The 26,045-nt window shown below is 54.0% G+C and overlaps 2 protein-coding genes across 2 annotated transcripts in view; one reads left to right on the top strand and one right to left on the bottom strand.

Moving 5' to 3' along the window:
- Positions 1-2,235: 2,235 nt before the first annotated feature.
- On the top strand, positions 2,236-13,453 carry ALX3 (ALX homeobox 3). Its single transcript, XM_017869613.1, has 4 exons — positions 2,236-2,512; positions 7,894-8,210; positions 11,204-11,332; positions 11,726-13,453. Exons 1-4 carry the CDS (start codon positions 2,236-2,238, stop codon positions 12,032-12,034), a joined length of 1,032 nt encoding a protein of 343 aa, XP_017725102.1. The 3' UTR covers positions 12,035-13,453.
- A 4,692-nt stretch (positions 13,454-18,145) lies between these two features.
- The window catches only part of STRIP1 (striatin interacting protein 1), a 24,261-nt gene continuing 16,361 nt past the window's right edge, over positions 18,146-26,045 (bottom strand). The window contains 9 exon segments of the mRNA XM_017869612.1: positions 18,146-19,129; positions 20,877-21,081; positions 21,721-21,825; positions 22,361-22,427; positions 23,274-23,374; positions 23,592-23,718; positions 24,959-25,056; positions 25,212-25,286; positions 25,769-25,840. Of these exon segments, the coding sequence (XP_017725101.1) occupies positions 18,882-19,129; positions 20,877-21,081; positions 21,721-21,825; positions 22,361-22,427; positions 23,274-23,374; positions 23,592-23,718; positions 24,959-25,056; positions 25,212-25,286; positions 25,769-25,840 (1,098 nt within the window). The 3' untranslated portion in view covers positions 18,146-18,881.

The raw sequence follows: 26,045 nt of genomic DNA, 5'->3' as shown, positions 1-26,045 counted from the left end.
TGGTAACACCATCCCAGCATGAAAATTGGCGCTGTTCAGAGACTGGGAGCATGTCAAGAGAAACTTCTGGGCTTGAAAGTGGATGCAGGTCCTTGCATCTCTCTGCTCAGCTCCAGCCTTAGGCCCATTCAGTCTGAAGTCAGAAGCCTTCTACCTAATCAGTAATGGAACCCACTGGAGATGGTAATCATCCACCATCTAACACAGTGCATCAAAACACGAATGCGTTGCATATATCCTACTTCCATGTGTGGCCCACCTTTATGATGAGGAAACTGAGGCTCAGCAAGGTTGTCATGGGAGGCAAAGACTCAGCCTTTGATTCAGGCTGCCTTGTTTAAATTGTTGGTGACATTTTCCTGGGTGATATTTGCATCCTCCACAGTAAACTGCTTGATAACTATGTTGAATAGAATAGGTATCCTGAATTGACATCCTCCTAGAAAGTCAACAATATCCAATTTCACAGGTACGGGCAAGAGAGAGAGAAAAAAAAACAAAACGATATCCAATCAACAACTATTGAAAAACCTTATTAATGGGCAAAGGTGATCGGTTGAAATTGGTTGCCCAGAGCTGGATCCACTAGATCCTGGAGAAAGGATCCCTCTGGAGAGGCCAGAAGGGAAGCTTAATTTCAAGTCAAACCTCCCTCTTGACTAGAAATACCCACCCCAGGTGCTCCCATCTCTCTGGCCAGTCTGCATTCCATGATTAGGGGCTCTAATGGCCATAATGCCTCCAATGTGGTGTTGAAACCAATAAGGCTTCAGAGAAGTTATGGTATGTTTAATAACGGCTTAATGACTCCTTGCGAGATGCAAGGCTTCTGGTTCCTGTTTGGTCTTGATTTACAGCCCAACTCTGGCTGAGGAGCCAAGAAACCCCTTCTAAGCCCCCAGCGGAAGAGGGAGGTGTTCACACCAGGACTCTTGGATTCCTTTAAAAATTGAGAATTCAAATGAAATACAAATGATGTTGACTCCCCACCTCTCTTGCTAGTCTCGGGGGCATTGAAAATAAGAACAGTTTAACCCAGCCCCACAGGCTCCTCAATCCATGGGAAGCAAGCAGGGTCTTCGGGTCCTTGGGTGTTTCTCCCCAGATCTTAGGTAGGGTGGTGGTTATTTCTCTTTTCCAAAATTCTAAGCTACTGCTCTAATCCTGTTTCCTTTTGGTTGGGGAGGCTCAACTCTAAGAAGATGCAGTTCTACTCTCCCCCCTTCTGAATCGTCAGGCCTGGGGGAGCACAGCCCTGAGGTCTGAGCTGCAGACAGTCTCTCCAGTGGATCCCCAGACACTTGGGTCATCTGCCCATTGAAAGGCATTCACTCCAAGCTGCTGCCAGAGGAAACACCAGCCCTTCTGCTCATCCTCCACCTGTTCCAAAGGCTGCCCCTGCAGGACACTGTTCAGTCCTGAGCTGCCCGTGGGAGTCTCCTGTCTGCTCTGGCCCTGCCTCTACTTCTGAAACACACCTCAAATACATAGAAAGACCCAGAGTTGGCTTGGCCCGACCTCCACAGTCAGATGAGGACACTAATGATTGGCTCAAGGACCCATAGCTAATGAACGATAGTGTCCAGGCCCAAGCTCCCCAGCACCCCATTCCCAGCTTAGATCTGCTTCCACACAACACTCCCAATAACTCCTTTCACTGTGAGAAACAAGAGATCTCTAAGGGAGGTATTTTTTGCTGAGGCAACATTTTGTCCAACTCCCAGTGGAGACCTAGGTAAAATTGCAGCCTAAGGCCTGCCTGCCTGCCTGCCCAGGCCCTCATCCCAGGCTGATGTCCCGAGTCCAGGCCTAAAAGTGTTTGGGGGGGATGCCCACACGGCCTCACCCCTCTAGGGGCAAGAGCCTCTAGGCTGGATATCAGGACTACGGGTGTGCTCTGAGCAAAAGACTCACCTGGATGGGTAGACAAAGGGATTCCGCCCTAGAGAGGAGGCTACTTCATCCTCTCCAGAGCTGCCTGGGACTGGGCTCTGGGTGAATGGGGGGAGGGGGTTCCCGGGCTCCGAGGGGTTAACCCGCACGGGGCCACACGTGACGTGGATGGTTCCAGCATTAAGTCAGAGGCGCGGCCCCCTCGCCTGCCCCCGCCACCCCGCGCGCGCGCCGCTCCCGGGGGCTCCGCGCCCCCGCGCCCAGAGTCCCTCCCCCTTGTGCGGGCGCTCACAGGCCGCGCGGGCAACGCGAGCCCCGGAGGCCTGTGCGCCCTAAGCCGGCATGGACCCCGAGCACTGCGCGCCTTTCCGCGTGGGGCCTGCACCCGGCCCCTATGTGGCCTCGGGGGACGAGCCTCCGGGCCCGCAGGGAACCCCAGCCGCTGCGCCTCACCTGCACCCCGCGCCGCCCCGCGGCCCGCGGCTGACCCGCTTTCCGGCCTGCGGGCCCCTGGAGCCCTACCTCCCAGAGCCGGCCAAGCCGCCCGCCAAGTACCTGCGGGACCTTGGGCCCGACCCGGCGCTCAACGGCGGCCACTTCTACGAGGGCTCCGCGGAAGGTAACGCGCGGCGCGGGGCGTAGCGCGCAGCCCGACCTCTCTCCTTCTTCCTTACCGGGGCTCACCCGGGCCTTCCTGCTTATCTCTCCCGCTCGACTATTTCTCAACTTTTTGCCCCTCTCGCCTTTCGCCACGGCTCCCACGGAAGCCGAGTTGGCGCTGGCCCGGGCCAGGCAAAGGCCAGTGCGGGGCGGGAGGCTGAACCCACCGTTCCTCGGCGGCGGGAATGGGAGGCGGGAGGTCGGGGGAAGGTGCGGTGGCGACGGCCCGGGGTCCAGTCCGCGCCCGAAAGCAGCTGGACCTGGGAAGGAGAGAGCATGCTTTGCCGAAGTTGGACTGGAACTGCCACCTACCCCGAAGCCCAGACCGGGCCGAGGGCTGTGGAGCCACACTGAGCCCTGACGAAGAAGCGCGGCTTTTGTGTCTGGCGCCCTTTGAGGGCCCTGAGGCTGGGCCTCGACCTAGAGTGGCCAAATCGGGGTAGGCTGGGGACTGCGGCCTGGCCTTGGCCCGCCTCTCCTCCCCGGGCCTAGCTTTCACAGGAAGGGTGCTGCCTGTGCGGCAGACTAGCACGGTCTGGCCGCGACTGGTCGTGCAATGCCAGGGCTGTCCTCAAGACGGAATAACTATTCTTATTTCTCATACTAAGCTGGCCTCCCTGCCGTTATGCACGATGATAGCCGCCCTTCTGGCAGTCTTGGCTTCCCTGCGCTGGATCATCACCGCTGGGCAGTCAGGAGCAGCTCTGGGCAACCTAACCCCCAGGCGCCGTGGGCTCCCGGGCCAGTGCCCTGTGCTAAGGCCGGCCGGACCGCGCCGGCACCTGAGAATGCGCCTGAAGGCAAGGGCCTGGCAGGCTGATGGGCAACTCTGCCACCGTCCGCCGCACCCTTTGACCCGTAAGGCGTCTCGGCGCCCAAACCGCACCCACCTTATCTGCGCTGCCATATCCCGCTGCCTAGGCCCAGAGCTGGATCCTCCAAGATCCGCCTCAACCCCCTGCTGCCGCCCGGCTGGCGCCTCGCGGGCCTCCACGGAGTGGCCGGGCATCTCCAGCTTTCGCCTAGCCGGGGCGGTGGGAATGTGTCTGGGAGGGCGGGGAGGTGTATGGGGCTCAACGGAGGAAATGAACGAGTCCACGGAGCTTCGTGTCTGTGCCCTTTGAAAGAGGCTCTCCTGATAAAAAACCACAGTTGGGACTTAATGAGAAGCAGTTGGCCTGGCTCCTCTGATCCCAGCCAGACGGCAGCGGCCGCGCAACGCGGTGAGCACCGCCAGGGACAGGTACCCGGCCTGGCTCAGCGCTCCGCGTCGGGCAGGAGCCACCCCCACCGGGCCCGCGTCCCTGTTAGGCGCCCCGCACCCGGCACCGACCGCTCGGGCTCCCGTACCACACCGGTGCCGCGCGAACTACAGACAGCGCTGGTGGGGAACGAGCGGCCGGGAGGAACCCAGCACCCTGGGATCCGACCGCAAGGGTGTCCTTGACAACGAAATACCGAGAAAGAAAACCAAAGAAAGCGAACAACCACCAAGAAAAGGGGAAGAGACATTGAACAAAGCAACGGAGCGCGCGGCGAGAACGAGAGGGTAAATGGCAGTGGGCGAGCTGGGATGAACTGAAATGAATAAATGAGGAACGAACGAATAAAAAAAGCAGGAGCAAGATCGAACGAAAGGGATAACTAGAGAAGGGGGAAAGGACAAAGAGGGAGGGAGCAGACCAAACAAAAGAAAACGGAGCATGTTTAAAGCGTGGAATATATCAAAATCAGAACAAGGGGGGTAAGAAAATTAACGATTTCAGTTGAGCGGAGGACAGGCCAAACGAAAGGTAGGTAGGCAGGCGGGTGCGAGTAGAGCCTGGTAGAGATCCTGGCGGCCGCTCGCCTCTGGCGCGCTGGCCGGTGTTCGACGGGTGGCCAGCGTCCCTGCGGCAGAGCGGACCTCCGCGCAGTGCGGCGCGGTGGAGCCTGGCTGCTTGGGGACAATCAGCCCCCAGGGCCGCGCAGCCTACTCTGTGGGAAATGGCGGGCGCAGAGGGAACCCGTCTTATTTCCCCGTTTTTTAAATAACCGGCTCGGAGCGTTTCCAGTCCTTACGAGTGAGCGTGCAGCTGCGTCCCATCTGCGGCGCGATCTTTCACGAGGCTGGGCAGTTGCGCGCCCCAGAGCCTGGCGCACCTCGCCCCTATCCCGCCTGCCGCCCGCCGCCCGCGCAGCCCCAGGCCGCCCTTTGCTGAGAACGCCCAGCCTTGCTCTGAACCCAGGCTGCGTACTGGCCCTGCCAGCCACTCTCGCGCCCTCCGCGCTTGGCTAGTCTGTCCGCGAGTTTGGCTCTGACGTCCAAACACGCCCTCGGCAAGCGACTCCTACTAGAGTTTTGCCCGCTGCCGCTGAGGCCCTCAGCCGGATGACCCGGCCGACCGCCGACGTCGTCGAGGAGGGAGTCCCAAGTTCTTAGACCCGGGCTGAGGCTTCTGGGCCAAGGCTGAGAACCCCCAAGAAGGGAACCGAGGCCTCACCGGGGTCCTGCCCCCGGCGTTTATGTCCACGCTGGCTTTGAGTCTTTGGCGGGAGCTGCAGGAGCCTGGGCCTCAGTGAGCTCTGCAGGTCCCTTAGCGACTGTTTGGCCGGAGGAAACAGTGCGGCGCGGAACAAGGCTGCGGTGAAATGAGAAAGCTGAGGCTGGTCCCACTGCCCCAATGGATGGATGCCTTCTGTGGGGACAGTGGAGCACTCAGGCCTGCTGCGGCCCTGCTTCCTGGCTGCACAGTGGCTTAGAAGCAGCTGCTAATAGGGGCTCTGGCACTCCTCTGGGTGAGGGGTGCTCAGGGTGCGGCAGGCCTGAGAGCTGGGTCAGGGACAGAGAGCTCCTTTACTACGTTAAAAGGCTCCTGGCTTTCATGCCCAACAGCTGCTGCTGTGGTCCTGCCGGTATGCAGGCAGAAGACACCCCAGCGCTCAGTCTCAGGCTGCCTCCAACATGAGTACCCCACCTTAACCACCCAGTGTCTGGATCAGGTGCAGTGACTCCTCTGCACAGCCCATACACACCTCATATGTGCCCCATCCTCAGCAGAGCAGCCCTCTCTCCTTTACAAGCTTAGATTCAAGCTGCTGGCTGCTATTCCTGGCCTGTCTTTCCTGGCTTCCGCCTTCCATTTATCCCAGTTCTATCCCTTTCCTCTTCTGGGCCTTGCTCCTCAGGAGGCTGCTCTGTATTCTCTGAGGAGTGTCCCTCTCTTCCAAAGTGGGGGGATGCCACCCTCCCTCTGGTGTCCTCCAGGTAGCTAGAGGAGATTTCAGGGCAATGACAATGAGGGAGAGAGCAGTTCTGTGGTCCCTTGAGAGGGCTGTAGACTGGGAAGGCATGGGAGTTGGGTAAAGGTCAGCAGGCTTGGCCTCTTCCTTGGGGAAGCTGTTCTGAAAAGTCCTACTGCACTTTCATCCCTTGTCCCTGGCAGCTTGGTGGCTCAAGGTCAGGAACACAAGTCCCAGGGCCCCAGATCTGGTCACTTCCTCTGGGCAGGTCCTACTGAGACCCAAGAGGCAGAAGAGCAAGCCCCAGGGCTTTGGAAGGCCTCTGCTGGGATGTCAGTACTCTTGAACCCCAGCTCTGACCCTCAGCCCTGAGCTACCCTCACCCCTTTTCTGCCTGGAGTCCAGCACAGCCTGCCTATGAACCCAAGACACCAAGACTCTTCCTTCTCAGGCTGAACATTTCCATGGCCTGCTGTGTGTATGTGTGTGGTGGTGGCGGGGGGATGGGGGGCAGATTTCCCATTCCAGTGTCCCTAGTCTTCCTGATCATTTTCAATTATTTCATTCAACTTCTGTGAGTCTTCCTTTCTAAGCTTCTATCAAATAGAACTGCCCCTAAACCTGAGATGTGCTGGCCCAAGAATGGAAGTCAGGGGACTGGAACACTTTCTCCCCTGTGTTCTACCTGAGTTGTGAAGGATGGGCTACCTGTGTACAGGCTGGGCATGGTCCAAGGCTAGGTAGCCCTGCCTGACTCTCCCGGTCCTCCAGGACACATACTGGGAGCTTATTTCATGGCCTGGGTAGTCCTGGAAAGTAACTGACCACCTTCCAGCTGAGGGGGACCCTGCCTGATTTGTCCTTCATAGTGCAGACAGGTACTCATCAGACCCAGATCCTGAAAGGCCCATTCCTCCAGTCCCATCCTCCCCCAACCACAGCTGTGATCCTGACACCAAGTCCTGGGAAGAAACTGCCTCTTGTGCCAGCTAGCTGGGTCTCCTCAGGGCCAGGCTTCCACTGGAGATGGGCCCAGAGCCAGGCAAGAGGCTGTGTGAGTCAGTGGGGCGTCTTTGTGGCGTCTCAGCTGCCATCCCAGTGGACTGTTGAGGAGGGATTTCATGGGGACGCTGCTGGGGGTCCTCGCCAGAGGGAGAGGGCGTAGGCAATCAGGGTGACCTATTTTTCACCATGCTCTGTCGGTCGATCCGCTGTGGTGAGGCTCCGCCAAGTTTCTGGAGTGAGGGTTAGCACGTCAGAGTGGGGCTGCTGGAAACTGTTCAGTCTGCAATCAAGTCCTTCCCTGCCTGTTAAACACAGGCAATGGAGGAGCAGTCAGAAACTCCTGAGGAAGGAGGGGGTGGGCAATGATGGGAATGATGGGGACAGGGGGCTGTGCCCTGTTGTGACACTGGTCCCCAACTCTCCTTCTTTGGGCACAGCCTATCTCAGCTCTGCTTCTCTATAGATGGAGCTTAAGTCCTTGCCCAGACACCACAATTTTAGGAGGAATGGAGAGAGGCAATCCCTCTGGAAGCTTCTTTGTCCCATCTTGCCCTTCTTACACCAGAGCTGGGGAATTTGATATTGACCTGAGACCAGGGGTTCAGAGAATAAAGTTCAGCCAGACCAGCCAAAGGTGGTCTGAGCACCCACATCCACTGCCTGCCTGGCCCTGGGAGCAGTGGTGTGGGCATAAGGGCCTGGGAACCAAGGCCTGCAGAGTTAGGAACAAGGAAGCACTTTCTGGCAGGAGCAGGAGACGTCAACCATCCCATCCTCACCCCGCCCTCTGCCCCCATGCTTGGCCTTGCCAGGGTGGTGGTCCTGCTGCGGCGCCAGTCCTCTCACGTCCCTGAGGAACGCACTACCACAGAGCACTTCCCTGAAATGAACCCCATTCTGGCCCCAGCAGATCCGCCCAGACCACAGAGCACATAGTTCCCCAGGGCCCCCTCCCCAGCTGGAGGCTCAGCAGGCAGGCCTCTAAATGCCAGGCTCCCATGGAGGGTGGCCGCCTGGGAGGAAGGGAAGGGAAAGGAAGGGGGAGGCGGAGACTCCAACCCACAAAAGCCCCTGGTTCAGTTGCCATCCTCCTTTTTGTGTTCTCCATTGCAGCTGAGGAGAAGGCCTCCAAAGCTGCCAGCTTCCCCCAGCTGCCCTTGGACTGCCGAGGGGGCCCCAGAGACGGGCCCTCTAACTTGCAAGGCTCCCCAGGCTCCTGCCTGGCCAGCCTGAGTCTTCCTCTTCCCCTGGGACTCCCTGACTCCATGGAGTTGGCCAAGAACAACAGCAAGAAGCGCCGTAACCGCACCACCTTCAGCACATTCCAGCTGGAGGAGCTGGAGAAGGTCTTCCAGAAAACCCACTATCCTGATGTGTACGCCCGGGAGCAGCTGGCTTTGCGCACAGACCTGACCGAGGCCCGGGTACAGGTGAGGGCACTGCGGGGATGGGGCTTTCTGGCTGCCTCTACCACACAGTGACCAGACCCTGGAAGGGCTGGGAGAGGTGGGCACTGATGCCTCCCAGAGCTACCTTTCCCAGGGGCCTGTCTCAGCCTTCCCCTCCTGGCTCACCCTCACGTCCAGCTCTGCTGCAGCCACAGGCTTTTCTGGCCCAAACTGACGCTTATGCTTGGGTGTAAGGGCGATGGCCTCTGGGAGCCATCACCTGTGTGGGAGTCCTAACTCTGCCACTTACTGGAGGTGATTTGGGGTATGTTAATGAATCTCTCAGTCTGTTTCCCAGTTCAGGAAAAGGAAATGATGGGATTGGCTGAGTAGGGTCTATCTCGAGGATCACAGGGATGGCCACATTTTGGAAGCGGTGAAGTGCCGAATACACATCAGGGCTGCTCCTGAGGTGGCTGCCTAGAATGGGAAGGTCCCTGTCGGGAGGTCTCAGAGTCAGTGATTCTCAAAGTCGTCAGGAGCCATCGACCTTGGGTCCCTGCCAGCGCTCAGACCCTGGCTGGGAAAGGCTGACTGGGAGCCCTTCCCCACCCTAACAAACTCCCCCATGGAGACCAGGCACCAGGGCTTCCCAGAGGGGCTGTGGCCAGTTTTACATGAGGGGAGCCCAGCCTGTGGGGGGGTAAATGCTGAGAAGGGAGGAAGGCAAGGGAAGCCCACATCCAAGCATGTTGGAAGTGTCAAAGCACATGAAGGTGGCAAGCAGGCTGGGGATGGGGAAGGAGTTTCAGCAAGAGTCTGGCCCAAGAGGAAGATGGCCATTCACCGGCTTGCATTGAACTGGCTCAGTCATAGCAGGCTTCCCGATACCAAGCAGGAGGCACTGGGAGGGGTGGCTTGGGGTTCTGGGGAAAGGTGAGGAGGTGACCTCTTAGGCGGAGGAGTCTCTCTCCCACCATAGAGGAGACTTAGCAGGAACAAAGCTCATGCTATCTTACCCTGCATGGGGCCCTTCCAGAGACTCTTTGTGAAGGCACTAGGGCAGGAGACAGTCCTGGCAGGATATGGGGACTGGCAGGCCAGTCTGTAAAGAGGCCAGGCGCTGTCATCTAACAGACAAGGCCCTACAGCTGCATCCAACAAAATGAGAGAGACTTGGGCTATTTCCCCTTTTCTGCTGAGTCCTTCTGCCTCCCTGCTCCTCCCAGGTGGCAGCCAAAACAGACTTCCAAGACTGTCCCCCAACACCCCCAGGGGCTGAGGTCATCAGGGCGAAAGGCCCGGCATTCAAGGCAACCCCACATGATATAAGCCATGGGAATGGACCATGGAGTTACCTCAGCAGGCCTCCGGGGTGTGGTCTAACCAGCTCTTCCCGAAGCAAGTGTTTGTGGGAGGTGGAGAGCACTTCCTCTGCTCCTCTCCTAGGCCTTTTCAACCTGAGAGGGTGCAGGAGTAGCCACAAGGCCCTCAGCCCTAGTCTAGAAGCTCCCTGAAGGACGGAGACCCTAGAGTAGGAATGTTTTCTCTGGCAGGAGCATGAAACCCACCCATATACCCTGCCCCATGGAAAGGAAGAATGAGACTACACACCAGACAATGCAGAGGGCAGGTCCAGAGCCCAGGGGAGGTCTACAGTGGGATCCCCAGGGGAGAATGGGTGGTGACAGAAAAGTGAGTCCCAATAGCCAGATTCACTGGCTCCAGGCTCCCTCATCCTCCCACAGTGGAGGGAGAGCAGAGAAAGGAAATCCAGGCAGCTGGGCAGGTAGGGGTGGCCTTTTGCTGACCTTGCTGCAGGCCTGCTCTGTTATCTTGGCAACCTGGGAGCTAGGAGGATGGGGTATGCACAGCCCCTTCACTGTTGGTGCCTTACCTGCCTGCATAAGTAGGAATGACCATAGGGGCAGGGACCCTGAGAGGCTGGGGTGGGATTTCTCATCCCAGCTGGGGTAGACGGATTACTGACACACACACACACACAGCTTCTGTTGTGACTCCCAGCTAAATATCCCTGGAAAGCAGGGGTTGTTTTTGTTTGGCTGGTTTTATTTTGACATTGTTAAATTTAGCTTAGAGCCTGACACATGAATGTTGATTAAATGATAGAAATACAAAACATATATACCAATACACTTAAATGTAACAGTCACAGCACATATACCAAACAACAGATTCATCACAGATATGTACACAGATGTGCACAACACACAGATGTGCCACCCCTATCTGCCAAGGGCTCACAAATAAATGGGAGAAACAGATTCCAAAACAGATCATGGTAATGGAATGGGGTGAGTACAAAGAAAGGTCCAGGGTATTTTGGAAGTCCTGTGGAGGACGCCCAGCATGGATGTATGTGTTGAGGGGATGAGTAGTCCAGGAAGAGAAAACCTAAGCAAAAGATGGAAGGAGCAAGATAGCAGAGTGTTTTGGAAGAGCTGGGTGGGAGCTTGGGAGGCAACCAGGAAGAATCTAATGTGTTTGCCTGGCAGGACATGAGGCTGTGCAGAGAGGCAGGGGCCTTGTTAAGAAGCTACGCTCTGGACCAAGGTCTCCGGGGAATCACTGAGGGTTTAAACAGGACCATGACCTGAACAGAAATGTCTAAGATTCCTTGGATGCTATGAGGTGGGTAGCTTGGAAAAGGAGATGAGGCAGGGAGACTAGAAACCCAAAACATGTGCACAGTATACCCAGGAAGTACGTAGGGCCCCTGAGGCCCACAGATGCCCCCACAACACCCTTACTAGACACCAGGCTGAAGGACCAGAGTGACTCGACCTAGAGAGTGATAGCTGGAGGCCCATGGGGCCAATTAACCCGCTTTGGGCTTGGGCCTCTCCCAGGCTTCCTCCCAGGCTTCCCTGGCCTGGATAACAGTGTGGATTAACAGTTGAGATCCTCCATCCTGGAGCCTGCTCCCCATCCCACAAGAGGACACAACCATCAACTATCCCTAGCAGGCTCCTCTCCTCAAGGCTGCCCTATCACCCCCACCAACCTGCCCCCAGGTCTGGTTCCAGAACCGCAGAGCCAAGTGGCGGAAGCGCGAACGTTATGGGAAGATCCAGGAGGGGCGGAACCCCTTCACCGCTGCCTATGACATCTCTGTGCTGCCCCGCACTGACAGCCACCCTCAGGTAAGACCCCAGCCCTACCTGAGCCAGGACCTGGCAGGGTCACCAAAAAGAATATGAGCTCTGGCATGAAGAGACCTGGAGAGCGTCAGGGTTCTGTATGACGGTGGGTATACCACTTCACTTCTTCCTCTGCAAACTGGGGCTCTTGCCTGTCTCCTGAATGACGCATGCGGAACACAAAGGAATCACAGAAGAAAATTTCATTTTGAGAACAGTGGCAGGAGCCTCCTGAGATGCCACTGCCAGTGTTGGGGGTGGGAGGGGGTAGATCTGAGCCAAGTGGAGGTTTCCTGGAAAGTTTCCGGGGCCCCAAGGACAAAGAGACAGCCCCTGGGTAAGGAAGTCAGCTCCTGAGGCTGCCGGTTCATGGGCCTTCTTTCCCTCTCTTTTCAGCTGCAGAACTCCCTGTGGGCCAGACCAGGATCCGGGAGCCCTGGGGGCCCCTGCGTTGTGTCTCCAGAGGGCATCCCCTCCCCATGCATGTCTCCATATTCCCACCCCCATGGGAGTGTGACTGGCTTCATGGGGGTGCCAGCCTCCTCTGTGGCTCACCCTGGCATCTACTCCATCCACGGCTTTCCCCCCACCCTGGGGGGCCACAGCTTTGAGCCCTCCTCAGAGGGCAACTATAAGTCTCCAAGCCTCGTCTCACTCAGGGTAAAGCCCAAGGAGCCACCTGGCCTTCTGAACTGGACCACGTGATCGGTAGCATGGGCCTGCAGAATGAGCTGCCCACCTCCTTTTCCATTCCCAGCCGCTCCCAGCCCACCCCTGCCTGGACACCAGGGAGGAAGCACCTCTGCCTCCAAGCCCCAGACGGTTCTGGAGGCCTGTGGGAACAGCTGGCACTGTCAGCCCCGAGCAGGGAACACGTTACAGGGTCTTTTCTCTTAGAATAAGGTGGGGCTGCCTTGGAGAAGGGGCTTCAAAGCAGCCAGGACTCTTCCTAGCACAAACTGAGTCCCCTCACCTGAACTCTGGGCTGGAGGCAGGGAGACACTGCCCTGCTGCCTCCAGACTTTGTTCAAGTCTGTTGTCATCTCTCCAGCTAAGATAGCTTACTTGGCTTATCGTTCAGGGAACCCAGGAAAATGGGAGGAGAACGCCGAGTGGACTAGGGGAGCTCTTCATGATGAGACGGAAACCAAAATGGAGTCTCCCATGATGGGGTGGAGTCAGCCCTGCTTCCCCTCCCCCACCAGCAGGGGGCGTGCTGGCATCTGACACTAAGGAGGGGGTGAACGCCAAGGTCAGCATAGACTAAGGCACACTGGCTCCTCAGCTCCAGCCACCTTCACTCCTGCCCTGTGCCTGCACTCCCAGCATGCCATGCAGCCATCTTCCCCTCCAAGGGGGCAGAAATTCCACCAGAAATCATCACATATTTGGAATCTCTTCCAAGGGACCAGCCCAGAGCTATGCCATGGAAATGATACTGGATGTTGGTCAGAATAAAATAATTTCCACAGACTGAGATCCTGATCCCCATTTTTGTAAAGACACGTTTTAAAAAAAGAAAGAAAGAAAAGGGAGAGAGAGAAAAAAAAATTCTGCCCAGCATTCTAATAAAGGTGGTGGTGTTTTTTATACCAGGTGACAGTCTATCCCCAGGGCTGGACACTGGTTGCTTTGGGGCTGGTCTGTGTCCAGGATGCAGGCTGGGCCAGGACCCCTGAGGGGCCAGCAAGGAAGGGGAAGGTGGTCCTGCAGCAGAGCCCTCAAGGCCGATGCATGCCAGGCCGGGCCCTGTCACCTGCCTAGGGTCTCTGTGGCTTTGGCTGTGCTGGGAGGCAGGGAGAAAAGCTCAGTTCTAGGACTGGGTGCATGTGGCAGGGAAAACTGAGGGTGGGAAGGGTAGCAAAAAAGCTGAACTTTGTGGCTGAACTGACAACGGACGGGAGGTAGAATGGAAGAAAGGGGTGCTCACTGAGGTTCTGTGCTCCCCATGGGCTGGGACCCCAGGGTGGTGGGAGTGGGGTGGCTTCCTTCCAGATGCCCCAGGAACATGTCTGAGCTGTGGCGCAGAGACAAAAGCCAGAACTCTTTCTTGTAGTTTCAGAGTATTACCCATTCTATCCTTCATCCCCACTTTCTGCCTTATCTCCGAAGCCTGGAAGGCAGGAAAAAGGTCTGGCCCTCCCACCCTCCCAGTAAACACAACCACATTGCTCAGAATTCAGCCTCTGCCAGCAGCTCAGCCACCCCCACCCCACGCCTCATCTTTCAGGCACAGAGAAACCCAAGCCCACAAAGACACATCAGGGCTGAGCTGATTCCAGAGGAGGGGTGAGTCCCCACCAGATCAGATTTCCCAGCCAAGACAGTCGCATGTATCCCCAGAGGAGTCTGTCTTCCCTCCCTTCCTTCCCCTTCCCTCTATACAAGGATCTGACTTTTGGTGATTTCTTTCCTCTCGGTCCTGACGCTGGCTCTGAGTTCCACAGGTGTGACCCCTGTATCCGGGAAGGGATCCAGCAGAAAGAGAAGAGTCAGGGTAGGAAGGAGAGACATCCCTGGCTGCCACTGATGAACAGAATCTCTTTCACCTGGCCAGGCAGTAATGAAACTGGGGCTTAAGCCCACCATTCTGACTTCAGGGCTCACACCGCTGTATGAGAAGTTTCTTCATCCAAGGAGTGATCAGCAAAGTTTTGGACCTTCTTCCCCACAAAGTCAGATGTAGAAAGAGTAGTTTGTTCTACAAACATTTTGAGTACCAACTCAGCCTGGTTATGTGCTGGGTGCCAGAGATAGAGCAATGGTTGTGGAAAAATATCATTCTTTCTCTCTCAAGAGGGCTTACAAAGATGAAAGGAGGGAAGAGGAAAGGATCTGTGATAAACCCAAACAAAGAAACCAAAAGTGGGAGACAGGAGAAAAAATAAAGGTGAGCCAGAGGTCAATGAAGCAAGAGTGGGAGTGGCTGGCAGAGGCTGGCAGAGGCCAGGAGGGGACCCATGGTGGGATGGGGGGCTCCTAGGGGAGGGCACAGGGAGGCCAGAGACTGGCTACTGGCTCTCATCCAGGGGCATCTGCCCACAGCTCATATTTTTCTGTCCAGTGACAGCTAAATGAAGAGAAAGCCAACTTTACAACCGCCCACTTCACACATAATGAATATGAATGGGCATCCCGGAGCCTAGCCTGTTCCGTGGGATTGTCTGTGAGGTGACAGGTCCTCCTACTGACTGGGCCATCCCAGCCAGCCTGTCCCCTGGCTGGGGCATGCAGCCCTTCCACCTGCTTCTCATTAGCTGTGTCCCTCCTCCTCCCACACACCCCTAAGACACAGCCCCCGTCTCCAGATACCCCTGTCCCCAGACTCACTCCAGAGGTAACCTCAGACCTCCGCCCAGGCCAGTGGTTCCTCAAGGCCAAGCCTGTGCTCTGGCCACTCCTTCTGGGAAGGGAAAGGGGAAATGGCCCCTCCTGAAATCCTAGCACCTTTTGCTGAGGCTCTTGTCTCCCCCAGAGAAGATGCCAGAGCCCTAAATCTTGGTCCTGGCAGGAACATGGACACCAGGTCAGGACTAGAGGGCCACAGCCAGGGGGCCCATCAGTCCAGTCTGCCCACCTCAGTCAGCAGCTGGAAATGCTTCTCATACGAGGCATTCAATCCTCCTTCCCCACCTCTCCCATTTACACTTCAACCTGAATTACAATCCCAAAGTGCAGACCCTCTGCAGCTCCAGACAGGAAGAGTCTAGCATGGCCAGGAACTGGGAAGACCCTAACATTTCCTTTATCCATCAGAGGAAAGACATACCTTGTCCCTGTCCCCAGTCTCCTCCTCAGGCTCATCCCAGCCATTTTCACCTGGAAGGTGGTAAACATCAAGTGTTAGCTGTCAGAGCCCTTGATTCTGATGCTGGAGCCCCCTTCCTTCCCACTGAGCGACTGCCGGCTCCCCCAGCAATCTCTCCTCCAATAGTAAGAGGCTGGGACCAGTGGGACCTGAGGTAAGCCCTTCAGACATCTGTTACGTATCATGCTATTGCTTTTACTTGCTCTTATGACTGTGTCTCCATCAACTGTGAGCTTGAGAGAAGTGAGAGAGTGTGGTATCCTAGTCACCTGGATAGCCAGGGCATCAACCACAGGGCCTGGCCCCAACAGGCCTTCAAGGTGTGATGGCAGGTTGCTGGACAAGAAGCTGACTCTTCTGAGACGCCTCTGGATTCAGAGCAGCGAGCTAGGTCCAGGGGCTTTAAGGAGGCCTAAGACATGGTTCTGGTCCTTGAAGGGGATTTCTGTCTTCTAGGGACACAGGAAATGGGTGCAAATTCACAGAACATTAGAGTTGGAGGGGCCATTGCCAAGACTAAGAACTGCTACCATTTATTGTCATCCCTTGTCAGCCAGACCTGTAGGTTCATTTCCATGATCTTACTCAGTCCATGCAATAGGGCTATTACTAAACCGATTTTTACAGATGAGCCAACTGAGACTTGGAACTTGACTAGCTCAAGGTCCCTCAGTGAATAAATGTCAGAGCCCGAACTGAAAGTCAGGGCTGTCTCACTTCCAAAGGGTGCTCCTCCTTTGTTTTATAGCCAGCAGCCTGAGGCTGACTGTGCTAAGTGCCGAATGAATGTAACAGCTATTCTCCTCTGAGAAGTCAGCTCATCCAGGACAGACAAGCAGCCAGCTTTCTGGGAAATGAACCTAACAGGTCTGGATAGGGCAGCCAAGACAAGAGTCCTCTGGGACCCAGAAGAGAAAGAAATTTAGGCTCAGGCTGAAAAGAAAAAAGACGGCAGCAACAGCCGAGTTACCCTGAGGAGGGCACATTCAGGGAGCACCAGAGGCTAGCCCAAGGCTAAGCTTGGGTGGTCCAGTTAGGACCTAAAGCGATGGACGTTTACCATGAATCTTTCATGCCAGGGGTGATGCCAGAGCAAACAGAAGTATTGGCTGTGGTGAATAAATGAGCAAATGAATGCACTGGTGGTAAGTGCTGGGGTATGACAATGACTAATAGCAAAGGGTGTGAGGGAGTGAAAAAAATGCATGTGCTGACAGAGGCCTGGATTTGAATCCTGGCTCTTGCCTTTATATGACTTTGGGCAAGTTCTTTATCCTTTCTGTGCCACAGTTTTCTCCTGTGCAAAATAGGGATTAAAATGGCATGTATCTTTCAAGATATTACAAGGAATATGTAAGATATTATACATCAAGTGGTTACAACGCTGGCTGGCACATAGTAAGTACTCAGTATTTACTGGCTTTGTAGAAAATAAGGCTTTGAGAAGCATCTAATATTGTGCCTGTACCTACTTGGCAACCCATAAGTGGTAACTTATGATTAATAAGGGACAGTTCCCATCCTCACAGTGATACTGCTTCAGGGTAATCTGTCTCTCAGTGGACTGAAGGAGCAGTGGACCCTGAGTCTGCTTAGCAATAAACAACATTTTACGTAACTCAATCATTTACAAAGGGTCTTCATGTACTCTGCCCACTTCATGACCCAGATGAGATTTAAAAGCCACAAAACTGGGTTTCTCCAAAAGACATTTCTGTACAAAGACCTGAGTTCAAATGGCCAACCTGCCACTAACACGCTCTATGGCTGTGAGAGGCCCCTTCCTCTCCCTAGGCTGGCTCCTGGGCCTACAGCTGAAGGGATTCACCTGCCCAGGCTTTACGGCCCTTGCAGTTTTGATAGTCCTGCATTCTGTTTTGCAGGTCAGAGGAGAGACAAGCCTCGACCATGCAGGTTCAGTGACTCAGGCTTCATGGGACAGTAACAATGTGAAAAATCTATCTCTCCCTAATTGAAATCTCAAGATACATATTTCCTATCAGTCCTGGCAAGAAATGGCAGAAAATCCATCATCCACACATAAACTGTGTCAATTCCCTTGTCCTGTACAAGTTACTTTGGGGCAAAGGGCCCATCAGTCACAGATGGGACTTCCCATCTCACAGACTGTGTGACCACCAGGAGTACACTGCTGCCTTCCACCCCTGCTGTCCCTAACCATGCTGGCACATCACAAGGCCTGTCTGAGGCTCAGCAGGTCCCAGGTCAGGCAGGCACTGAACACAAGACCCAACGAAGGGTAGATTCTCCCCAGAACATGTTTCCTTTACAAGTCAAGACCCCTTCAAGACTTAAGAACTTATAAAACAACTGCCTACAGGTAAAATAAGAGCTTCCAGGAATTCTAAAAAGGGAACACTCCTTTTACCAGCATCAAAACGGTAGTATCTTCTCAGGCAGATGCAACCAGGGGTCTGGAGGCCAGAGTGTAGGTGCCAGGTGTCCACTGACACCCACTACAAAGATTTTCCTTGCTTTTTTCTCAGCCACAGGGGGCTCCTGGCAACACTGTTTCCCACCATGAACCTGACTCCTCATGGTCTGCTTTCTAGGCTATGAGTACTGAAGTTTCCGCTCAGTCCCAACCACCTGCCCCAGGGAGGACCTAGAGCAGCTGACCCCCTTGCTTTGACCTAGCCCCTCCCTCCCTAGCACTGACACTGGTTTGGCTGAGGCCAGCTCAGTGATGTGATCCAGAGAAACCTGGGGCTCCTACTGAAATTACAGCAAACCCAGGGGTGCAGGACAATGTGTCAGTAAAGTAACCTAGATAGTGCCCTGGAGTTGGGTGAGAGTAATCCCAGATTACTGTGGGGTTAATTTACACTGGATAAATGCCAACTCCCTCTTCTCTTCCCCCAGGATGGGAAAGGCAGGCAGCTTGGCAAGACAAGCAGTAACCAGCAATGCTAGCAGAAAAAAACACTTTCTAGACCTGGAGGAGATACGTAGAGGCCATATTTCCCGTAGACAAGCCAACGGGAATGATTTTTGCTTATTTTTAATGTAAACAGAATACACAAACACATTAAAAACCCCAACATGACACAGGAGAATACACACAGAATTATATATAGGTATTTACAGGCCCTCCAAAGCCAAAAGGAAAAATGGCCCCTCTGGTTAAGGGAAGCTTCTCTTCCTACCTTGTCCCTGTCCAAAATCAAAGTGTTGAGGCAGCTGCAGGAGCCTCTGCAATTACTTCTGCATATAACATAGCAGGAGGCTGGAATAACAACAGAAACCCCCCACCCCCACCCCAGAGCACAACCAAGATACCGTTGTATTTTTTTTTTGGCCCTGGCCCTAATCCTAAACTCTCCTCCTTTGCAAGCTGACAAAGCAAGGATTTGTGTGTCTCAGGAGGCATCAGCATGACCCCTGAAATTTAGATGTGCTGTGGAGGGGTTCCCATCCCATTCCAGCTTTCTCAGCCTTGGGCTGATTGTGAAATGAGCCAAAACCAACCATGTCCAAGAGAGGAGGGTGGGAGAAATAAAGGAAGAATGGATTCCAGGCAGAGATGACTGCTTCTGAGCTGGACCCTGGGAACTAACAGGAGGTAAAGCTGGGCTCATCCAAGCCCAGGACAGACTGCAGAAGACACAGTGGGGCTGTGCTGCCACCTGGTGGGGAATGGGAGCACTGCAGCCATGAACTAGGACAGTCCTGCAGGTACCTTAAGATCCTCCTTTCTCTGTTTCAGTCCCCTAACCAACAGCCTTACTGCAGCAGCTCTTCCCAGGAAATGGGCTTGGAGAAGACCTCCCTTTCTAACCAGAGGTCATAGTTCATCTGAAAGTCCTCAGGGAGGTCCACCCGTTGGCCCAGGACACTCTGCAGGCAGTTGTCCACTGGCAGGAAGTCGGGGTTGCTGTGGGCCCGGTCATAGCGCCGGGCGTTGAAGCGTTCAATGTTGGCACGGAGGGCACACTCCTCTGCCTGGAAGTCCCAAGGCCGGGCATCAAGATCTGAGACAAAGCAGGAAGAACACAGTTAGGAGCCACGCCCTGTAGCAGCTCCCCATGGACTCAGGGCAGCTCAGGGGCCTGGCCAGGAATATTGAGTGTCAACTAGGAGCAGGATACCTCCGAGCTCCAGGAATTCCTTCCTAGATCCAAAGGAGAGTCAAGTACAAGCAGAAAAGACAGAAGTACTGACAAAGAGGCTTATACTGTAGAGATTATGTAGACCCAGAGAGGGAGAGCCATGTGTACAACGCATTTCTCTCAAAGTGGCAATCTCCCTAGCTCTCTGGGGTCAGAGGGAGGAACCTGGAAATGTTCTCATTTGCTCATTCTCTCTCAACTCCCCGACCAGGTACCGTGTGCCACCATGGGCCTGCACACATTCACAGGGCACTGAGAGTACAGACACAGTCATTTAGCCATGGTGGTATATTCCAGAAACACAACAGTGTGGCAACACACCCACACAGAGCAGCCCAGGTGGGCAGGGGAGACCCTGCGGGTGGAGGAAGAGCGCCTGCAGAGGCCTAGCAGTGGGAACCACACAGCTATGTTCGGGGACTAAGCACTCCTTGTGCCTGGAGCTCTGGGTATGATGGAGGCTGGACGGACAGCAGGTAACAAGGTTGAAAAGGAAGCTGGGTCAGATTACAGAGGAGGAGAATGAAAAAGGACGAGGGAGCCTCATGCTTAAGAGTCTGAATCTAATTCTAAGGGAAATAGGAAGCTAATGAAGGATTTTACTCAGGGAGGTAACAGCACAGAAGCTGCATGTTGAAAAGATTCACTAGGGGGCCAGGCGCAGTGGCTCATGCCTGTAATCCCAACACTTTGGGAGGCCAAGGCTGGTGGATCCCTTGAACCCAGGAGTTCAAGAACCACCTGAGAAGGCTAGGCACAGTGGCTCATGCCTGTGATCGCAGCACTTTGGGAGGCCGAGGCAGGTGGATCACTTGAGGCCAGGAACTCGAGACCAGCCTGGCTAACATGGTGAAACCCCGTGTCTACAAAAAATACAAAAATTAGCTGGACATGGTGGAGTCCAGCTGTAGTCCCAGCTAGTTGGGAGGCTGAGTGGGGAGAATCGCTTAAACTCGGGGGGCAGAGATTGCAGTGAGCTGAGACCGTGCCACTGCAAACCAGCCTGAGTGACAGAATCTCTGTCTCCAAATAAAAAAAAAGAACACCCTGGGAAACATGGTGAAACCCTGTCTCTACAAAAAAGATACAATTAGGTGGGCACAGTGGCATGTGCCTGTGGTTCCAGCTACTCGGGAGACTAAGGAGGCAGATGTTATGGTGATCCGAGACCACACTCCAGCCTGGGCCAACAGAGCGAGATCCCATCTTTGAAAAAAATTAAAGTAAAAAAGGATCACTAGGGAAATCTGAGACACTGATGGAGGGGAAGGAACTAGAGGTAGGGAAGCCAGTCAAGAGCTGTAAAAGTTTAGGTGGCCAAAATGGGAATGAAAAGAGGGAACATATTGTTATAACAATTTCTAGAAAAGGAATGACTTGGAGGTACAGGGAGAGATGGGGATGATCGCAGATGCCAAGCCTGGGTAGCTTCTCAAAGTCCTTCCTAGAGTGCCTATCCTGATGCTACAAAAGCAGAAGCTAGGCTCCTTCCTGTTCCTTGGTGGGAAGCTCAGGGCAGAGAAGCACCTGAGTACCATGGGCAAGGAGTGAAAGATGTCACCTTTCCTGACACACTCCCACCCAAATCTGACTGAGTGCAGAGCCTTACCGTTGCCGTATGCCCAGTCGTCATTGAGCCGATGCCGCACCTTCTGGTAGATGGCAGACATGGTCTTCATGTTGCTCTTTCGCCACTGCCGCCCCAAGTATTTGGTCTGTACCTTGAGCAGCTTCAGCACGTAGAGCTGCATCATGGCTTGTTTCACCTTTAGGGCCCGCTTCAAGATGGGGGCTGACTTGAACACCACCAGCATCTGGGAAGGGAAACAAGCAAGACAGAAAACCAAGCTGAAGACAGAAGTAAATGCATACGCCCCTGGCCACGCTGCTGCTTAACCCTTTGGAAGTTACGGTCAGGGCGACAAACCTTCCCAGTTTCCCTTGGACTGAAGCATTTCCTAATACATTGGACTTCAAATGCTAAAACCAGTAGAGTTCCAGGCAAACCAGGATGGTTGGTTGGTCACCCTAACTAAGGGTCACTTTGGAATCTGAAGAAAGCTATGGATTCTTTCCAGAAACATTCCTGTGTACATGTACACATAGTTATCAGAGGATTCAAGGACCTCCCCACCCCAAAGGCATCCACAGACCCAGAATTAAGGAAGATTCTCAGAACCCTGGTTATGTAACCAATCAAGATGAAGATGACATGGAAAAAGCTCTTCTATAAGTGTAGATTTGTTTCAGTGCATGACTGGGCCTCTTCCAGCTTCCAGTTCAACTCATCAAACTCATCAAGGACCTGGGAACTGGCCCTTAAAATGCAAGGATATGGCTACAGCAAAGTTAAGTGAGAAGGCACAGTGAGCCCCACCCTAGGGACTCCCTGCTCCCAGCACTCTTCTTTGAGCTCCAAGTTCCAAGCCTGCTGAATGCACTGACTCACTTACCATTGTCCTTGAATGCTTCCACTTTGTCAGCTTGTTCAAGATCCGAAGGAGATTGATACAAGAAAAGAGGTTCCTCCAGCAAAACTGGTTACTGTCACCTGCTTCCTACAGGGTAAACCCAGGAACAATCAGCCCTCATGGCCGCAGTGTGTGCAGCAGTTTCCAAAAGTCCCTCACATGTGATCTTAGAAGAGCCGGGTCTTCAGGCCTCTACCAGGAACCCCCTGCTCTCAGAGCAGCCCCAGGACTCCATCCCAGAAGCTGGCAGGGGACTAGGGGATGAGGGAGGCTCCCTAGACTTTTCCTGAGGGAAACATGAACTGTGATACTGGGAGCTGTAGCCTTGGGCTGCCCCAGGGCTCCTACTGCTGAGTCCAGTGTTGAGGGAGAGAAGTCCTCTATGAGGTGAGCTCTGGATCGGCAGCCCCTGAAGATCACACTCCCTGACTAATCCCTAAATCCAAATCTCTCTGCTCTGCAAGAGCCCTCCTCCTGGCCCTTCTGTACACTTACAGTGCTCTAAAAGCCGGACACTTCACCTGTGGGAGACACCTCTATTCCTGTGGTGTTGGGGTAGGCAGGCTCTCTACTCACTGACCCTGGTGCCAAAGGGACAGCCGAGGAGAGCCCAGCCACTCACCAGACTCTCCGCAGTTAGCTCTGGCAGCTCATGCACCACGCAGTGAGGGTAATCCAGGACAGAAATGCTGCAGAGGGGAGAGGATCCAGGTGCCCACCATGAGCAAAGGCCCAGGGCCTAGTGGAGCAGCCATGCCTGAGCCAGTTCCCAGCCTTCCTCCCTCACTTGTTGGAGCAGAAGTAGGAATCTACCTGGTCTGTCCCACCCCAGTTTCCCCAGCTATAAGATGAGGAAGTATCTACTACAAGGGAACTTGTAAGGCACTCCTGTAGCCAGAGGCCAGCTGGTTGATCTTGTAAGGGGCAGAGACCCTCACAGCTTCCCCCACAGCCATCAATGCAGGGCAGGGGAGGAGATCGCTCAGGGCAACTAATTTATGCCAAGCCTTTCTGGAGACAGGGTCTGGCCGGCGCCCTGTGGTATATCACACTGATGAGCAAGTAATGTCAACTACAGCTGGCACCAGGCCAACAGCAGGGGCTAAGAGTCAGCAGATAGGGCATTACAGGGCACATGGCCGAACCCCTTAGAGAGAGCAAGCAGCCCATGGTCTCCGAAAACAAAAAAAAAAAGTACAAAAGGGACAGGGAAGAAAGTACTAGATCCCGGGATGAAAACCCTCCTGCCCAGGTACAGGCCAAGTCACCTGGGGCAGGACTAGCTAGACTCAGATTTGACACACTGGGCTCTCCACAGGCAGGGGCCATGTCTCATTTATCTTTGTGTCCTGATGCCTTGCAGAGCGCTGGCTCGTAGATGCTGGAAAAATGGACGCAGTGGGAAATACCAGCTGGGAACTCTGCCGTCTGACCATACCCGCCCCTTCACGGTCCCTGGCCCTCATCACGTGTTCCAGCTGGGAACTCTGCCGTCTGACCATACCCGCCCCTTCACGGTCCCTGGCCCTCGTCACCTGTTCTTGGCAGTGATGTAGGACATGATGTTTTGATTGAAGAACTTTAGGATCAAAGGAATGCAGTTGGCAAACACCAGGTGCTGGGCCATGTATTCAAACTGAAGCCAACAGGGGAAGAAAAAAAAAAGGCGCGGCCCTTGGGACCTTGCCTTCTTTCCTCCAGGGATGAAAGGCCTTGGCTGGAGGGCCATGTCTTAGAACATTCATGCAGAGTTCAAGCGGGTCAAAGGCCAAGGCCCCCGTTCTTGTGGGCTGGAGGAGCAGTAGTGCCCAAGGTCCCAGCCCACAGGACAGGAGGGAAAGCCCTGTGGGTACCTGGTAGACATGGTTCAACTTAAAGTGCTTGAGCAGCAGCAGCAGGACAGCAGAAATGGCCTTAACAATGACCTCTTTGTGGCGGTTTACGTCCACCCCCAGCTTCATGCTCTGCAACACTGTGGTGCTAGAAACACAATTGCCTGGGTAAGCCACCAGCATGTGCAGTACCTCCTTTCTAGGTGCCCACAGAAAAGATGGACTCCTGAGCCTCCCTGGGCAAAGACTCCCACCTCCCCACTCACCTCATGGACATCTCAGAAGTCAGCCCAGGGATCCCCCATCCACCTCCCAAGCAATGTAGCCTGGCACAATTTATTCCTTCCCCATGATGCCCTCAAATACATTCTTAGTCTGCTTCTCTGCCTTTCCTCTAAAAATGAACTTCTCCTTTCCAAGATCTCCCCTAAGCTTCTGCTGCCATATTAACCTGAGTTCTCCAAAATGTGTTCTGTGGAATACCAGGATATTGGCAAATTTCATGTCATGGAAAAAAAGGGTTTTGGAATCAGATAAATTTAGGAAGCACTGAGTTACATCAGTTTCTTAATTCAGGACTTCTCATTGTACATCTTTATAAAAGGAATTCTTCCTTATAAGAGAAATCCATGCATCAAATATATAGTATGACTCTAGAACTTTTTTCCAAGGATCATCACATGATGGCCTAGTGTTCTGTGATTCTCCCTCTGGTATTAGCCAGTCCCTGCCTCCTCCTTCACCGGGCCATCACGGCCATACTCCAGGGCCACAGCCACCCAGGAGCTGGACTCAGGGCTGGTGGCCCAGGCAGGCAGGAGATCAGGTCAAGGTCCAGGTCCTTCTCAAAGCAGAACATGATCTCAATCTGTACTCTCACATGAAAGATGAGTACAGGGCCCAGGGCGGAAGAGCTCTGAAGAATCTCACTCTATCACCCTGAGCCATTTGCCAGCGTTCTGCGTGCCCGCTTACTGGCGAAAAGGGACGTCTCTATACCTGGCACAGGTTCAGCTATTGCTGGCAAGTTGTCTACAAACTAACCCTCCTTATCCCGGTGTCCCGATCACAGCTGGAGAGGGCGGCTTTGGGGAAATGTCCAGGGTGGCCCCATTCATTTTACAGAGGAGGAAATTACTTTCCCCAATTCACTCAGGAGTTTGCTCAGTGGCAGAGTCTACACTAGAATCCAGGCCAATAGGACCAAGCCATCTCCCTAACTAGTGAAACTCTTTAATCTAGTAGTTTCCTTTTTTTTGAGTCAAAAATACCTACATTTAACCTGTAGAGAAGCTGGGCCAATACCAACCAACCTGACAAGAAGAAAACGTTTGCCCTTCTCCATCTATCTTCTGCCCCACCTGCTCCATTCACAGAACAATACTCACGGCATCTCCTCAGGCAAGACATCCGCTAGGATGTTGATTGAGTCTGTTTTAGCTTTTGAGGTGGGTGCTGCAGCCAACAGGATCTTCAGGAGGGCAATCTGGGAAGAGTAGACCATTCAGACACAGGTCTGAGAGCCCAGGGCCAAAATTAAGCTCTGAGCAGTCCTTCTGTTGGTCCACAGGTGGCAGGAGGAGGGCAGGGCCCACTCTAAGGCCACTGTAGTGGGAGGGTCCCACTGCAAGCGCCACTCACCATATACTGAGGCAGGCTGGGGAGCAAGCCTTGGTAGAGAGTTTCTGCAGGGACTTGCTCAACTTCTTCTTCTCCCTTTTAACATAATGGGTATAAGCATAAAACCCCAGCCCAGAATACAATCTCCTGAGCCAGCTTGCTAGCTGGCTGGAGGAAAACCTGTAAACAGTGATGTACATAATGATGTTAATGATAACAGCAAACCCTGAACACAATGTGCCAAGCATTTTACTTGTAATAACTCAGTTCATCCTTATTATTATAACCCTATAAAGGTATTATTCCTATTTCACAGACACGGAAATAAAGCGTAGAGAGACCCAGTAACTGGCCTAAGTTGTCATCCACAAAGTGGTAGACCCAGGCATAAAAGGCAGGTTCCTGACTCAGTCTGTATTCTTAACCCTGCACTAGACCTGTGTCAGTCACCCTCTGCACTGGGAGGTGGACTGGGAGTTCTTGGAGGGCAGGGCCTGGGGCAACCTTGTGGTCTAATCCCAGCACAATGCCTGGGAAGAACTGGGGATCCTGGTGGCTGAAGAGGACCTCCAACTTACCCCTGAGAGAGGGGAGCGGAGGTACTCCTCCTCCATCTGCGCCTGGACTTCTGCAATCGACGTGTACTTGTGCTGGAGGGAGAGATGGGAAAAGAAGGGCTGGGGAAACATTCTCTGGCCAAACTCCCTGCACTCTAGCAAAAGCCCCACACATTTGTCTTCACAGTCTTCTGAAAGAGGATCAAGTCACCACAAAAATCCCTAACTAAAATCCCAAACTCAAACATTTTTCTCTTTCTTTTTTTTTTTTTTTTTTTTTTTTTTTTTTGGAAAAATA

The sequence above is a fragment of the Rhinopithecus bieti genome, unplaced genomic scaffold, assembly GCF_001698545.2.
Source record: "Rhinopithecus bieti isolate Rb0 unplaced genomic scaffold, ASM169854v2 scaffold_3040, whole genome shotgun sequence".
NCBI classification, from domain to species: Eukaryota; Metazoa; Chordata; class Mammalia; order Primates; family Cercopithecidae; genus Rhinopithecus; species Rhinopithecus bieti.
Note: the sequence above shows the minus strand (reverse complement) of the source record. Positions and strands in the feature narration are given on the sequence as shown.

Bases quoted from the DNA above. Each gene is read 5' to 3' on its own strand.
- ALX3 (XM_017869613.1), top strand. From the start codon at position 2,236: ATGGACCCCGAGCACTGCGCGCCTTTCCGCGTGGGGCCTGCACCCGGC. The intron at 2,513-7,893 runs GTAACGCGCGGC...TCTCCATTGCAG, and splicing joins CTACGAGGGCTCCGCGGAAG to CTGAGGAGAAGGCCTCCAAA. The intron at 11,333-11,725 runs GTAAGACCCCAG...CTCTCTTTTCAG, and splicing joins GCACTGACAGCCACCCTCAG to CTGCAGAACTCCCTGTGGGC.